The 16,699-nt window shown below is 38.5% G+C and overlaps 1 protein-coding gene across 2 annotated transcripts; it reads left to right on the top strand.

The window, feature by feature from the left end:
• Window positions 1-415: 415 nt before the first annotated feature.
• On the top strand, window positions 416-15,378 carry LOC139142317 (interferon-induced protein with tetratricopeptide repeats 3-like). Of its 2 annotated transcripts, none has more exons than XM_070712225.1 (7): window positions 416-459; window positions 1,957-2,095; window positions 2,839-2,959; window positions 3,844-4,631; window positions 11,556-11,694; window positions 11,842-11,963; window positions 13,272-15,378. In XM_070712225.1, the coding sequence occupies exons 5-7, from the start codon at window positions 11,574-11,576 to the stop codon at window positions 14,484-14,486; spliced, it is 1,458 nt and encodes a 485-aa protein (XP_070568326.1). In that variant the 5' UTR covers window positions 416-459; window positions 1,957-2,095; window positions 2,839-2,959; window positions 3,844-4,631; window positions 11,556-11,573; the 3' UTR covers window positions 14,487-15,378. The 2 variants fall into 2 exon arrangements, with proteins under 2 accessions (XP_070568326.1, XP_070568325.1); XM_070712224.1 differs by lacking the exon at window positions 416-459 and adding an exon at window positions 1,701-1,817.
• The last annotated feature ends 1,321 nt before the right edge of the window (window positions 15,379-16,699 follow it).

Raw genomic sequence — 16,699 nt, 5'->3', positions numbered from 1 at the left:
GTATTTCATAAAAAAAGAAATGTTTGTTAATTACCCTGCGGAATCCCCCTCATTGATTTGTTCTACTGTTCTGCAATGCGGAGACAGTCCCTCCACACCACAGACGCCCGTGAGCTGGGTAGTCTGCCTGATCGATGGATTGTCTGCTCGATCTCTCGATCGCGTACTCGATGTCGCAGTGTTCTCCACTGCATACAACCTAAATACCGTTCATAGAGTACGTGATCGATAGATCTAGCAGACAAACGATCGATCAAGCACTGAGACTGCCTAGCCAATGGGCGCCTCTGCGTGCTCCACACACTGTGTACGTAACTCGGGGACAACTGCGTCATATTGGTAAAGGAAATGTCTGCACATTCCGCGGGATGGCGCACACACATGACTTATGACCTTTACAAATTAAAACAATTGCAAAGAAGTACGTGCATCGACATCATCACTGATTTCGCGCTTAAGGTATGTTGCTATGTGTTTAACAACTCCTGTCCACTTTTATGTCACCTTGTCGCCTTGTGTCGTACATATACATATCCGAAACGTGTACCGACCACAGTGATTATTGTTTGTGGTCCTATACTTAAAGGTCGGCGGCACTTTTATAAAGTTTCAGAGCACACATTGCTTGACCCTGTATCTTTTAAAGCCTTTTAACGATCACCTCACGGCCCGGTGGTGGCACTATCATGGCAAATGAACCCTTTCGTAAACCAAAAATCATGAAAGAGGGAGAGTTTTTGTTAATCATCTAGGTACGTGAAAACACGACAAAGGGGAACCTTTTGCAAAAGCTGATCCTTGACAGGATAGGAATAAGCCTACCCCTTTTAAATCTACAAAGGGAGCATTCGTTTTTAGCTCATATTTGGTATGTATATAAATACCAACAAGAGCTTATATGGTGAGTCGGTGGCGTCTGTATGTCTGTGTGTATGTCTGTGTGTATGTATGTATGTATGTATATATGTATGTGCGGATGTTTGTCCGTCACACGCAAAAGCCCCCAAAGCGCCACACCTACCATCTCAGTATTTGGTGTACAGGTAGACCCAGGGGTTGAGATGTGACGTTCTTCAAATGAACATGTCAGTGTCAAAACTATAAGAAAATCTGGAAATCCTGCAAGTGGCATTAACTGAAACAGCCTACACATCTGAGTCAGAGGTTTATGACCTTTAACCTATCTGTATGCAGTGTACCTATATTATGTGTAGGAGTGGTGGTAGTGACTGAAACAGGCCTATTCATTGACCTTGAGTCACTTCCTGTCATTGTTCATGAACTGATACATATTGGCAGACCTGCTGAAACCAAGAGGGACTGTGTTGAAACATTCCTCTGCTATGCCTGTTCCTAAAGTTGACCTCCAGTACCTAAAGTTTAAGATCATATTTACTTTTACCATTATTGTTTTCTGGTTTAAATATTTCTTGATGGATCACTACAAACCAAATATGAGCACACTATCCTTGACGATATTTTTACTAGGGGTACAGCTTTACAAAATGGTCTTTGAGGGGGGTCGAATTCTTTGACAGAAAAGTAAGCTTTGCCAGTGCATCCTTCGGATCGATGCGTGACAGTGTGATTTGGCACGCCTAACCTATGCGGTGTTCTATCTTCAGAAAAGAGTGAAAAGAAAGACTTCTTGACCGAAGATTTACACATGTCGTCTAATCAATTTTGTGCGGCCATGGCTTGTAATCATTAGTGACAGTAGTGTGTCTGTAGCGTGCCTAAAAGTTACAAAAATTAATCAAATTGATTTCATCGACCGACATAAGTTGAAAACAATCAACTTTAGAAGGCTAAACGGGGTAAGCTGTCGATTTGTTGGATGTTTCTAGGATATAGTACATCACTTTTGCATCAATACAGTAACTGCTTCTGTAACATATAACATTGGAATGCTTGTCCAAATATAAAATACATCATTTGCTGGTATTTGTATTTCAGCATTTCGAATGAGAAGACATAGCGAATATTAATATGGCCACCAAGGAGGAGATTTCTCTTGAGCAGGTGATTAACATGGATAGAAATATCAGCCAGACGAAAGGGAGCGATCCAACTCACCAAGATGCTCTAATTGAAGGTAAGTACAAGTGCTGTATGACTGAAACATGTCCAAGTGCTGATGCTTACTTCATGATGTTGACAACAATTCACCAGAAAAGCCAAATGAATCTCTTTTCAAGTTTTCCATTACAAGAGGAGAACGTATTGTAACGTTGCTTGGTCGAGCGGTCGTTTGCTTAGGTTCACGTATATTGTTCGTGATGGCCGGTGCTTTTCCGATTGAACGTACAGGGGTCCGATAATAATGCACATTCAGGCGAGTGGTACTTAATCACGATACTTGTATATCATACATAGTTACAATATCTAGAAAGGTCGGCTGTCTTCAAAGACGTAGTCCATTTCAGTCAAACAGACGGGTCTCTCACTGAAGTCTCACTGAAGTGCGTCAAAGTCACAGAGCATCTTCATCTCAGTATCTAGTCGAATGAGGGAATGTCTATCTCCAAATAGACATATTGTCATGGCTTTGGTATACATCTATAATTAACTATGGGATGAAGGAAGGTCACTCCAAGTTCATCTGTCTACATAGAGCAGGACGGTCCAGATTCAACGACCGGTTAATGCTTATGACAACAATGCGGCTGCTACTTCAAAGGTCACGAAACAAGTGAGATCATTCTAACGATTCACCACGTCCAGTGGTTACAGACGGTCAGTTCATCGTGAGTCGTACAAACTAAATTCAAGGGTAAAATACTAAACAATTGAAGGTCGATATCACAGCATTATGGTTATATGCTTCTTTGTCACCAGATTTCTCATTCCAATATGAACTTGGGTTAATGTGAGCGCCAGTTCCTATTAAACAATACTGAAAACGTTACCTTGCCACTTTAATTGGAACTTGGAAGAGTCAACTGACGAAGATGTTCAGGTAATTAAAAACAGAAAAACCTCACAGACCGACACATACATACATACATACATACATACATACATACATACATACATACATACATACATACATACATACATACATACATACATACATACATACATACATACATACATAATACATACATACATACATACATACATACATACATACATACATCCATACATAGATGGCCATTTTTCCACCCTAAGAGAATACCTTCCATTTGCATATACATATGTTTATATGACAGACAATACTAAAACAATTTGCTGTCATACCCTTTTCCTCTAGCTCCCCCCTCCCCGACCAAATCAAATGGTTCTCCCCTTCGATCCCTTCACGGCCCGGTGGTACCGCTCTCACGGAAATTGTACCCGTGTCTGAACCCAAGGATACGGAAAGGGAGAGTTTTTGTCCATCATCTAGGTCTGTAAAAAAACGACAAAGGGATAATTTTGCTAAAGCTGACAAGTGAAAGGATTAGAACATCCCTGTGAAATCTGGTAAATAAATGTCTTAGATGTACAACCACATCAGTGCTAAATTGAAAATGATAATTTAATAACAACGTTATCCTATCTTTTCCAAAATAGTCATCATGTTGCTCCAGACTGTAAACTGGTAAAGACAACAATAGACTAAATTGATGTGTCAACCTGAAGAACGTCTCATTGCTCTTTTCATCATTGATATGGTTGTAACTGTATTTGCATCTATCTCACCCATTCCTAGTTTTCATAAATTCGAGAGTGTTTTCTTGTTTATTTTTCACCGATACTTCCCATGGCATTGGTATTTTTCATTTATAAATACTAGAAAAGGTGTGTTTTTGAAATGTGCTGAATAATTTAATCTTTACGGCCCTCATACTGATTTTGCAGACCGATTGTAAACGGCGGAAGGACCCAACCAAGCATGCGAGGGCTGGTGCGCCGTATGTAACCAGGCATTTAGGATATGTGCACGTGGTTCAACTGCGACGTGAAGACAAAGACTGAGACTCAATGTAGGTGGTCAATTTCGTGGTTTTATTAAACACTATGGACTATTGTCTACAGAATCTATTGGGATTGGGATATGTCTGTCTGTATGTCTAGCTGTCTCTCTGTATGTATCAGTGTGTCTTTAAGTAGATCTTTTTGGAAAGAACCAACATATGGCCAAGGAGCACCAAAGTCCTTTTGACTTTGCATGTTACAATCTAAGACAAATGTCATTCTGTCAAGATAAATTATGAACCATGCTGTTATAGGTTAAAGGTTGACACCTCTTAAGTTTGTTATCCATGAGTTTGAATTTGGTATGAACTTTGCACATTTACTTTACCATTGATATATCAAGTGTTTATTTACCTAACTGCATATGTTTTTGCCAAACTGAGCAACTAATACATGCGTGCCTAGACTCTCTCACAGCCCCTCGTTAGCTGTGCGGCTCCATCTGCAACTGCATGGTGATGCTCTCTCAACAGTCTTTGTAGCAAACGAAGCTGACTGACCCAGCCTAATATGCAGCGGAACTGCAGCGCGGTAAACCTTGAACTACATGACGTCATGGATATCTTCACAATGGCACAAATATGAAGTCCTATGCAAATAAGTCATGCGACCCTGGACAGTCTCTTTTCAGTTACCGGTACCATTTGATCTGCTGCTTTGCGCTCTGAAAGGTGAGTACTGTCACCGATAACAATAGGTTTAGAGTCATTTGTTGAAGGAACGCTTCATATTTTCTGTTATGAATACTATGAAAATCGCAGAAGCAGAATAACGTAGAATAACGGTCTTCTCTGACTTAACGTAACGTAAATATGCTCACACCTGTAATTCACGTCCTGCCTTGCTAAAAATAGTACAAGGTCAAATTCTCATCAAACCAGTCTCAGATGAGCACAGATAGCGGTGACTCCGTGCGTACGGTTTGCTCAACCGAACGAGCAAGTCATCATCTGCGCCCTTGACTTAAGGTTATGTGCTTACGACATGTGCCAGGCGTTGCCGGTGTCTATGCATGTACACCAGCAACTCCTGGCACCTGTGGTGCTTACGACCTTTGTAAATTAAAGCCACTGACGAGCGTAAAGTTGCCATCGCCCTGATCCTCATGCATCAGTTTCGCACATGTACAAATCCGAAAAATATGTACCGACCACAATGATTATTGTTTGTGGCCCTGTAAGGTCGGCGACACTTTTGTACAGAGCACTCTTGACCCTTTGTCTTTTATAGCCTTTAAAGGTCACCTCACGGCCCGGTGGTGGCACTATCATGGAAAATGTACCCTTGCGTGTGTACATTCCAAAATTACATAAGAGGGAGAGTTTTTGTTAAAATCATCTAGGAACGTGACAACACGACAAAGGGAACTTTTTTCCCAAAAGCTCATCCGTGACAGGATAAGAATACCCCTTTGAACTCTGGGAAGGGAACATTCGTTTGTTACTTGCGGTTGCAGCTTTACAAAATGGTATTTGAAGGGGTTGTATTCTTCGATAGAAAGGTAAACTTTTCATCGCTCGTATCGATACGTGACAGTGTGATTGGTCCACCTAGCCTGAGCAGTATTGTCCTGATCTTCAGAAAACAAGATGACATCACATAAAATTTTCTATAAAAGAGAGAAAAGAAAGACTTCTTGACGTGCAGATTTACCCACGCCGCCTAATCCAACTTTGGTGGGATGTAATCATTAGTGACAGTAGTGTGTCTGAAGCATGCCTAAAAATTGCAAACCGGATTGATTTCATCGACCGACATAAGCTGAAAACAATCAACTTTAGAAGGCTAAACGGGTAAGCTGTCGATTTGATGGATGTTTCTTGGACATAGTCCATCACTTCCGTCATCAAAACAATTATTACTGGCATAGAACATTGGAATGGTTGTTGTAATAACGTACATCAGTTGCTGGTATTTGCATTTAAGCATTTTGGATGAGAAAACATGGCGAATATTAATATGGCCACGAAGGAGAAGATTTCTCTTCGGCAGGTGCTTAAAATGGATAGAAATATCAGCTAGTAGACGAAAGCGAGCAATCAGGTGCACCAATTACTAGTGGCCTATCATATACTTACCCTTAATGAACCTACCTGACTTGGCTATTTAACAACAAATATAGTACCATGTCATGATGACGAGAGCTTTCGGTCGAGACCCCGGTTAATCTTGTACATGTCGACGGCTTATCTGCGGTAGATATCGCTGGTACCGCTTCCATCTTAGTCACAGTTTTTTGTCCCATCCGTGTCGAGATATTACTTAGTTTCACTTCGATAATTAAAATATGATTCCAAATTTTCGAAATGCAGTTCTGCAAAGCGTATTTATTATTTTCCCCCACAGATATACAATCCGCTTCAATATTTATTGTTGTTCAAAAGCCGGCGACAATATTTATCAATAGAAAGTAGTACGGGATAATGACTAATTTGCAGAATTTAGCGTGAAATAATTTCTTAACGATCGCTTTGTACGTAAACATTGTTTAATGGCACATGACCTGTTGCAGTTGGCAAAACACGTACAATATTTAGCTTTAAGCAAGCAAATTAGTAAAATTTTTAAAAGCAGTGATAATTAGCGTTATGGCCAAATTTGAGCCATGTAATTTTTTATGTTGATGAGTATTCACAGTTAAATTAACAGGACATAAAATGTTTCCATCACGTTGGTACCTCGATGCCGCTGATGTATACATTCTCACTCTGCCAAGTACGAACTCAGAACATTACATCATCGATATCATGGTTTACGTAGTTGTTTAATTCCAGTCAACTGTACATTTGGTTATTTAGATCAATAGTTGATATTTCGATAGTAAAATCATTTAGAGACTGGTACACTAAATACCTTTTAAGCTGCGCGCGAATATCTTTGTCAGAAACGCAGCTTTGTTTTGGACGAATATCAGTATTCACAATAAAGAATAGGTTCAGACTAGAGGTTTCCTGTAAACATGGAATTGAAAGTGCGCAACTGGCAGACAGCAATGTCATAGGACCCTGTAACGGCGACAGTGGACACCACGGACGTAGAATTTGTAGTCTGACCATAGAAGTTGCAGAAAAAAGTCGGTATGTTGATAACTTCACTGCTGTGTTATGTCTAACATTGATGGACGCGTAAGACAAACGATGGTTTCGACCGTATCAATTAGCACAAACAAATACTAAAATACTTAGAAAAGTGTCACAGATTTTGAGAAAATGCAAAAAATAGAGGGACTATATTATGTCTTTCGGTGAAAATACCAACTTTATTTTGCTGCAAACAGATTGGTAATCTTTGGTATATATGTAATAATATTTGTGGAGCGGTCGCAGTCAGAAAATGTAACAACTTAGCCCGGTTATTGAACCACTCTTTTTTGAGATTGGGGATTTTGCCGAGCTGTTCTGTCTATTGCCTCTCCACTAGGCGACTGGCTGCCGTGTGTTGTGAGTTCGAACCCGACTGAAAACTAGCCGTATTTTCTACCCTGGGTTGATAGCTTTGCTGGTGGACAGAATTGTCCCTCAGGCTGTTTTTCGCCCAGTTTAAGCGATGTATTTATTGCTTCGATAAAGTTTGTGTGTGACGTGTGATAGTTAATGTACTAGCGTGAGTCCTTCATGAAATCTTCAATGTGTGGAGCGGTCACAGTCAGAAAATGTAACAACTAAGTCCGGTTATTGAACCACTCTTTTTTGAGAGTAGGGATTTGGCCGAGCGGTTCTGTCTGTTGCCTCTCCGCTAGGTGACTGGCTTCGAACCCGATTGAAAACTAGGATTGTATCTATTTTTACTTGATTTTTACTTGATTTTTAGTAAAATTTGCTAAAGCTATGATCTGAGCATGCGCTGAATGCAAGGCCTATATGTGAGTTGAAGAATCAAAACCAATGCCATCTTGTTCTTCGGACTTGTCCGATTTTTTTCATTTTAAACTTTACCATATGTTTATGGATGTGTCTCGTACGTATGAAGTTGACAGTGATGGTACTTTCGTCGCCGTCGTGCATTTTTTGGTACGAAAGACTCCTTTGATCGACGGAAGAATGATGCTCTCCATAGACCCTACTCACTCAGTACTGGCGAATCCATTTCTTTGCCGGCAGATCTGTCAGTTCTGCCAAGGGAGGCAATCCAACGCCCGTAGTTGGTCGGCGATGAGCTGGGCCAGAGCGAGGACACACCTTATATGCGTATGCGCAGGTAACTAGTTAGCATTGTTTTGCTGTCGTGGATATGCCATGATTTCGACAGCGATAACTTTTGAATTTTCCGTCTCTCATTTTTGGTAATTTCGTCACTTGTGTGTTGATTTTGATATCATAGTTGACTTCGATCACAGAAGAGTGTGTATGCTTATATTTGATCGATTTATGTATCGATTCAAATTTTGTATTCTGCCTAATTTGCATAAAACTTGACCAATCAAAAAGCTGTGAACAATTTTTGTAAAACATACTACTGAAATGCAATATGCCAAACTTCAGATTCGTTGAACTTGTCGTTTTGAGAAGAAGAGTTTGAAGTGATAACTAATTAATTATGCAAAATGAATGTATCTCAGGAACTACAGGAGCTACAGGTTTAGTTCCTGGTTCATAGTAGTCAGTATGGCACGAACATTTTTTGACAATTTTTGGATGACCTTGAATGAGCTTCGACCTACTTTTATATATCATGGCTCCCATTTGAAGACTATTGCACAAAATGACTTGCAATTTCACATATAGGCAAAACTCAACGAAAATATTTATTTATTTGGTTACCATGCCGACTGGTCACATGACCAAGCAGTTATCTTCAATTGAAACTTTGAAATCAATCTCATTTGCATACAAATAAATCAATCAATCACTATTTGTAGACCATAGGTCAAGGCTCCTTAATGCCAAATTTCAAGGTCACAGCCCATTTTGATTTAGAGAAGAAGAATCTTAAAAGTATTATTTTTCCACATTTTTCCATGTCCTCTGACCTGTGCCATACCCCTACAGCCAAGCTACGGCAATGGGTTATTCTGACCTATTAAAGAGTCATGGAGGGTTAGTGTCTATTGAACATCGACCAGTAGGGCACATCCTGTACCTCATTAATTATGCACATATCTCTTTTTTGGCTTACCAATAGAGATAGAGGTCTGATTTTCGGTATATAGGGATGACTATGGATTGCATTTTTACAAAATGTTACGTGACCTCAATAACCTTTGACCTCAAATATGCATATATGTCGATAACTCAGTAACTAAAAGCGCTACAGCCTTCATATTTGGTATGATGGGAGACCTTATGGTGCCACATCCTGTACCTAATCAATTATGCCCATATCTAATTCTTGGCTAGCCTATATAGGTAGATGTTTGATTTTAAGCACACAGGGATAACTGAGGTAAGAAAGATGTGGTGCCATAGGGTGACTGGCTTCGAACCCGATCACCTTTGACCATAAATATGCATATACGCCTATAAATCAGTAACAACAAGTTCTATACCATTGATATTCGATGTGATCTTAAGACTTTATGGTGCCGAATCCTTCTCATTAATTATGTGCATATCTATTTCTGGGCTAGCCAATACAGCTAGATGTCTGATTTTTGGTACACAGGGATAACTATGGTAGGAAAGTTTTTTGAAAAATATCATGTGACCTCGATGACTTTTAACCTCATATATGTAGATACGCCCATAATCAGTAACCACAAGTTCTATACCTTTGATATTAGGTGTGATGGGGACCTTAAGGTTCCACATCCTGTACCACATTAATTATGTACATATCTTATTCTAGGCTAGCCAATAAAGCTGGAAGTCTGATTTTTGATATACTGGAATAAATTTGGGATTTCGTTTATTTTTGTGAAAATATCCTAAAGACCCACGCGACCTTTCCTCTGGATTTAACAAATATGCCAATAAATGCCTATAAATAAGTACTACACGCTGTAAATTTGATCGGATGAAGCACCTTATGATATTAGAGGGTTATTTATTATCATTCTGGAACCTTTTGCAAGTGTTTGCAAGTGCTTGGGCCCTGTGAAGCTGATTGCAGCTTTAATTTTGTATAATGTATTTTTGATGGTTTCTCTTGGATTTTTTATCAAAAGCGTTCTGTTCAGGACTCACACGTCAGGTAGCAGGAAGACTAAAGTTAGTTATTGATAATATTAACCAGTGCATCTGACACACTATTTTACAAAAAAATGCATGGAAATAGTAGATGTTGTGTTTAAAAGGATACAGATCTAGTACTTTGGGCCAATTTTGCCTGTTTTATTAAAAAAGCCAAAATTAATATGATATTCTTGAACTCTCTGGTCCCATGGCAAAACATTGAGAATTGCTCCACATTTTACCCATGTATTTTGTGGCGGATACATGCTTAGTGTAAATGAGCATCTGTTAAAATGAAGTCAACATTACTACGAAATATGCTAATAAGCAACAAAAGTGTAAACTTACTTAAAATGTCAATTAACATTGATCAGATTGTCTTGGCAAGGCAGCCAACATACCATATTGTACAAAAAGTGTTGCATTGAAGGCACCATGAGTGAATCTAAAAGACGTTGAGGTATACAGATCTTGTAAACAACCAGCCTTTCATTTACAAGATGCAGGATAACATAAGTATATTCACAAAAAGTGTCATCTGTATAGACAGCAAACTTTGCTGCTTAATCCAGCAATGTTAGGTTATTAATCACCAACTTTTACATCTGTGGATGTAAATATGACTATTTTGTATGAAAAATGCTGGGAAATTTTGGTTTGAAAGGATTTTTGTTTTTTTCCGATTATCATACTGTATATTTATGGAATTGATTTTCTGTGTAAGTCAAGTAATGGCTTCTATACAAATCCCTGATTTGATGCTTTTAATTTGGTTAGAAGGGCTTCAAAACAGATGTACATATCCGATGCCACAGCCTCCTTGGTATATATAGGTTTGTGTTCGGAAGTTCCCCATTTGTCTATGGTACTGCAATGCTTGTTTAAGTGGGTGGCAGTTTTGGACATTATTAAATGTTACCATAGTCTTCGATTGTGCAACGGTATCATAGACCATAGAGAGACCAAATATTGTCTACATTAATTCTATGCAATACAATATTATAAAAGGACCCCTTTACTTTGGTATGGCAGATTGTATCACTAATTTATGGTGTACTAGGTTGCAGGGAATTGTGTAAGTGCGTATGATCAAAGGTTGCAACCTTTGCCAACCATTTCATACTTCAATTGACGGTGCATCAAAATTTCTTTAAATGCACTTGACTACGAAAATCACAAGCTAAGGTCCATAGAAGCTATTAAATATAGTGTGTACACTCACTCTGACTTGCCACATGTAACCAATGTGAGCAAAGTGTCATTGACGCTATTTTAACTTGGGGATGCGCTTTGAAAAATCGTCTTTGATACAAAGGTAAACTTTGCATCGTTCGTATCAATGCGTGACAGTGTGATTTGGCAGGCCAAGCCTGTGCAGTGTTCATATTCCAACACTTTCGTCATTCAAACACTACTGACATACAACATTAATTATTGAAATGCTTGTAATAAAAATTACATCATTTGTTGGTATTTCTATTTAAGCATTTTGAATGAGAAGATATGGCGAATATTAAAATGGCCACGAAGGAAAAGATTTCCCTTGGGCAGGCGATTAAAATGGATAAAAATATCAGCCAGGCGAAAGGGAACAATCAGATTCACCGAGATGCTCTAATTGAAGGTAAGTATCAATGTTTTACACGACGGAAACATGTTGAAGTGCCAATGCTCAGTTTATGTCGTTCAAGCTAAAGGAATCTCAAGTTTTCTATTACAAGGGGTGAAGATAAATTCTAACTATCATGGTTATATGCTTCTTTGTCACCAGATTTCTCATTCCAACATGAACTTGGGGGAAATGTCAGCGCTACTCCATATGAAACAATACTGAAAACATTACCCTGCTATTTTAATTGGGACTTGGAAGAGTCATGTGACGAAGATGTTCAGGTAATTAAACATACATACATACATACATACATACATACATACATACATACATACATACATACATACATACATACATACATACATACATACATACATACATACATACATACATACATTCATTCATTCATTCATTCATTCATTCATTCATTCATTCAATGACCACTGAAACTTCCTAATCCTGTGACCGGCAAAGTGCGCTAATTTCTCAGAAATGTAAAGAAAATCACAAATAATCTAGCGAGCGAACTCTACATGTAGTTTCATCATGTAAAACGGTCTGATAGATGCCGCTACCGAAAAGATACGTCCCTATCCCTTAAAATGAGTGCATCATAAAATGATACGGTATAGCTGACTATGTGCACTATGGTATTCCCAGTCTTTAATTCATTCATTTCTTAATCGACGACATATTTGTTAAGTTTGGTGATATGACATTTCAGCAATCTATCGGCATACCAATGGGTACAAATTGTGCACCCCTACTTGCTGAATTATTTCTGTATTCATATGAAGCAGAGTTCCTACAATCTCTCTACAAAGCAGGGTCTAAAAAACTTGCAAGGCATTTTAACAACACGCACAGATATATTGATGATCTGATTAGTCTAGACAATCCATACATATCAAATTACTTACATAATATTTATCCTGATGAGTTGGAAATCAAAGAAACAACAGAGGGTAGGAACTCTGCTTCATATCTTGATCTGTTCCTACGAGTAGGTACTAATGGGTGTGTACGTGTCTCAACTTCTTAGATATTGTAGTGCTTGTGATTCCTAGGCTGATTTTCAAATGAGACAAAGCTCATTGGCGTCGAAACAGTGAGATAGGGATACACAACAAAAAGATTTGTTAGGACTTTCAAAAAGTTCTACGGTCGATATGACGACATTGTGGCCAAATATGACATCTCCGTCACTCAAATGATTAGGGACAGCATTCCCGGCTTTGACTTATTACAGTGATTCATATCATGTGTCATTTCATACAATACTTAGATAATTTTTGGACCAATCCTGACGGGTGTAGCATGCTAGCAGGGTAGGCTTACCCGTTCCGGACACCGGGTACCACCACTAACTATCAGTGGTTCAGGATGGTCCTACTCAAATTTGTAAATCACAAATGTCCCATGGACCTGGTAATGCATTACCTTGAATGGAAATGATAATTGGACCAGTTTCATGTCATATATGTTGCCAGCATGCATAACTAAAAAAATGTGAGTCTATCACAAATTGTTGACCTCATGATCGCATAAATATACCATTAATGTTTGAATCGGAATTTACTCTTTTATAGGTGCTGGTACAATGCGCACATGAGAATCTTGTGTCAAATACAGAAATGACTCTGGTACCGCATAAAACTATGCTTGGCTACCTTTATGTGACTCAACTCAGACGTATGGAAGACAGAGAGCCCTCTACAGCTTTATCATGGTTTGACCAAGCCCTCTCTGACAATCAGTTGGATACTGACAGGTGCAGTGATAACGACGGACCACGGGGGGACACGCTCATACTTCTTAGTAATATAGCTTGGGTTTATTTCACATCAGGCAGACTGGACATGGTAGACAAGACATTACAAAAGATAAAACAGAAATTTGCTAATAGAATCAGCGAGAGCCAAAAGGCGTTCATGTATGGTCACAAGGGAATCTGTTTTGCGTATTTTTTAAAGACGACATTTGAGATAAACATTGCTTGCTTTAATCGAGCATTGTCGGTGTTTCCATGCCATACTGATTGGTTATTTTGGTCTGCATTCACTTTGTGCTTTCAGAAGGACCGTTGCTATGAGAAACCCTTCGAAACAGATGCAAAATCTGTCTTACACAGAGAAGAAATTCTATACAAGCATGTCCTTGAGAATGACAACAATCATTGCTTTGCCAAGGCAATGCTCGGTAATTTGTTCCATAACAAGGGGCAGTACGACAATGCCAATTCGTTAATTAGTGATGCACTCAAATTGAATCGTACCTTGCCAATCGTTGCTGAGTTTGCAAGTATCTTTTATGCGGCACTAAAGAATTTTAAACTGTCAATAAAAGTATTAGAACAAGCTCTTGAAGCATGGCCAAACAACACATATTTGCTTCGTCAAATTGCATACACGTACAAAGAGATATACCTTCTTGAATCTGCGCATGATCAGGAGCAAAACTCAAACCATTTAGAAATGGCAATTCGATATTATGACAAGGCAATTAAAGTTGCAAATGGTCATTTACCAGAGGCAATAATTAATAAGGCGAAGGTATGCAAATTAATGGGAAACATGGTCGAGGCTCATCGTCTTTATCTTCTTGCCATAAATACAAATCGTGATCCTTATTGGAAGTCCGTTACATATTTTGAATTCGGAGAATTTTGTGAGCAACATCTGGAAGAACACAGTGATGCTTTGAAATACTACCAGTTAGCTATAGACCAGGGTACTCAGTATTGGTGTGCTAAGAGGGCGGCACACGTAATCTCTCATTTAACTCTGGAAAAGTCAACTGAATAGGCCATGACTCTGCGGAGTTAAAAGTGAGAGAGCTTATCGACTTTGAGCCAATCTAAGTTTATGGGGAAGGTTACTGTTAAAAATGTTGGCTATTTTGTTTGTTTTCTTTAGAGTGATTTTTTTTCAAAATGGTATTTGATGAGTACAGAATTTTGTAGTGTTATTAATTTTACTAGCAAAATGATTTATTTTCACATGGCTCTTTTATTAACTGGGATTCTCTGGCTGGAGTAAATAGTGTAAGAATGGTCTGTTTATCTCACTTACTTCTAACATAGTTTTACATGTAATTCCAAAATTAATAACACCATAAGAAGGTATTTTAAAATGTTAAGACTCATAAACCGTATGTTTACTAACTTTCATAATATTTCAACTTTGAAGACACTTTATATTATACATGTTAGAAGCCATCTAGACTTTTGTAGTGCTATCTAGTCTCCTTGATAGAACATAAATATTGATAAAATTGTACGTGTGCAGTAGAAATTTGTGAAGGTTTGATGTTTTAAGATAATGTACAATTTTATTGGAGTTCGGATCATTGTCGTTTGATTGGTATATTTCAACTTCCGTAGCTTATATGTTGGGAAACGCAAAGTTTTGTATATTTGTTTTCTACATAAAATTGTAAACGGTCTTACTACTGTCCGTATGTTCTTTCCTAGTAATACTTTCATGTGCCTAGCAGACAGCTACTAAACCATGTTTCTATTCGCGTCTGTAGCGGTAGAATTAACTTGACAGAGTACTCTGTTATTTTGAGGTGCACTATGGCGTCTGCAAAGCAGACCCCGTCATTGATTTCTAAAGTACCTTTTGTAGACTAGTTTGTAAATCCCCTGCGTCTAACATTTTCTGTGTCGTTATTATTTTATCCTTTTTCTGTGAATTTTATTGCTTATGTTGTCCTTCCTTTTTCCATTGCTCTTAATTTTGTTTCATCTCTTTGTGTAGTTGATTTTTATGGTGTCTGTGAACGGGCCTTTAGTCCTTTGCTTTATCGAAGTACATAATATACAATTTCGTAAAACTACGATGGAGGTTCGGCCTTCGGCCTCAAACTCTCATTCTTCGGGCTTTGGTCGACTCTTCGGGCGATGCTGCAAGCACCTCTGGCTCAACACCGTAAGTGAGGCTACCCACAATGCCCCATTATTTGTTCACTCAGACATTTTTTGCTAAAGGCTTTTTCAATTTTATCAGTTCCTTAATAATTTTAACTTATAATTTATGTTCAGGATTATTTGTTAAAACTATGTTCCAAAATTATTGATAATGTTTAAAATTCAAGAGTAAATTGAATGAAAAGTCGATGTTCGGAGGTGCTAAAAATTGCACACTTTTCAAGATAAAGTTATCAGCGACTAAGATGGTCTCATCATACCACCTGTCAGACATGCAAATTTCCTTTGTTACGAACATTAAAAAAAATCAATACCCTTTCTTTTAGCAACACAGATGCAACTTATTCCCTTAGTTTCCTTGAAAATATTGTGCATGGCTGTCAAAAATCTATGTCTACAAAATTACAAAATTGCTATCTGCTCCGCGGAAAAGGGATTGATCTTCTCATTATTCACAGTGAGAAATCAGAAAATTATGATTATCAGAACTGTGTTGCAAGAATTTCGAAATATGGACCGAGTTGTTCAGTGTACAGAAGAAATTTGCTTCAGCTCAGTTAGTCTGCTTCTCTAACCCATTTCCCCGGTAGAGGGCGTGGGGAAATATTCCTCTACCGGGGAAATGGGTCAGGGAACCAGACTACAGCTCAGTGAGTGATCTCCGTGCGTACAGATCATGGAGAATTGTGGGTAGCCTCACTTACTGTGCTCTATGGACAGTCGCTTGTGGTTCGATACATCAAGGCCGCTTACTTTCCTTATGTATGCCACACAGCGGCCGTCGTGTATCAAACTACGAGTGACTGTGGCCGACCCTAGTGTACTCTAAAGGCGAAGCTTCACATGTTTATTTTAGCTAAAAATATACATAACTGGAAAATACGTGTAATATTAGTACAGGAAATGTCAGCAAATGCAGTACGAATTATGAATCAAGGGTATGTTGCCTCAAGAGATTCACGTGTGAACTTACATGTCACTATTTTCCAATGATAGTAATATACTACGTACTCCAGCTCTGCATCCATAGTTAATAACTTGCGCACTGAGATATATGTATGAACGTACTCTAACGTGAAATTTTGG

The sequence above is a fragment of the Ptychodera flava genome, chromosome 10 (genome assembly GCF_041260155.1).
Source record: "Ptychodera flava strain L36383 chromosome 10, AS_Pfla_20210202, whole genome shotgun sequence".
NCBI lineage: Eukaryota > Metazoa > Hemichordata > Enteropneusta > Ptychoderidae > Ptychodera > Ptychodera flava.
The sequence above is the reverse complement of the archived record's forward strand: the minus strand, read 5'-3'. Positions and strand labels throughout refer to the sequence as shown.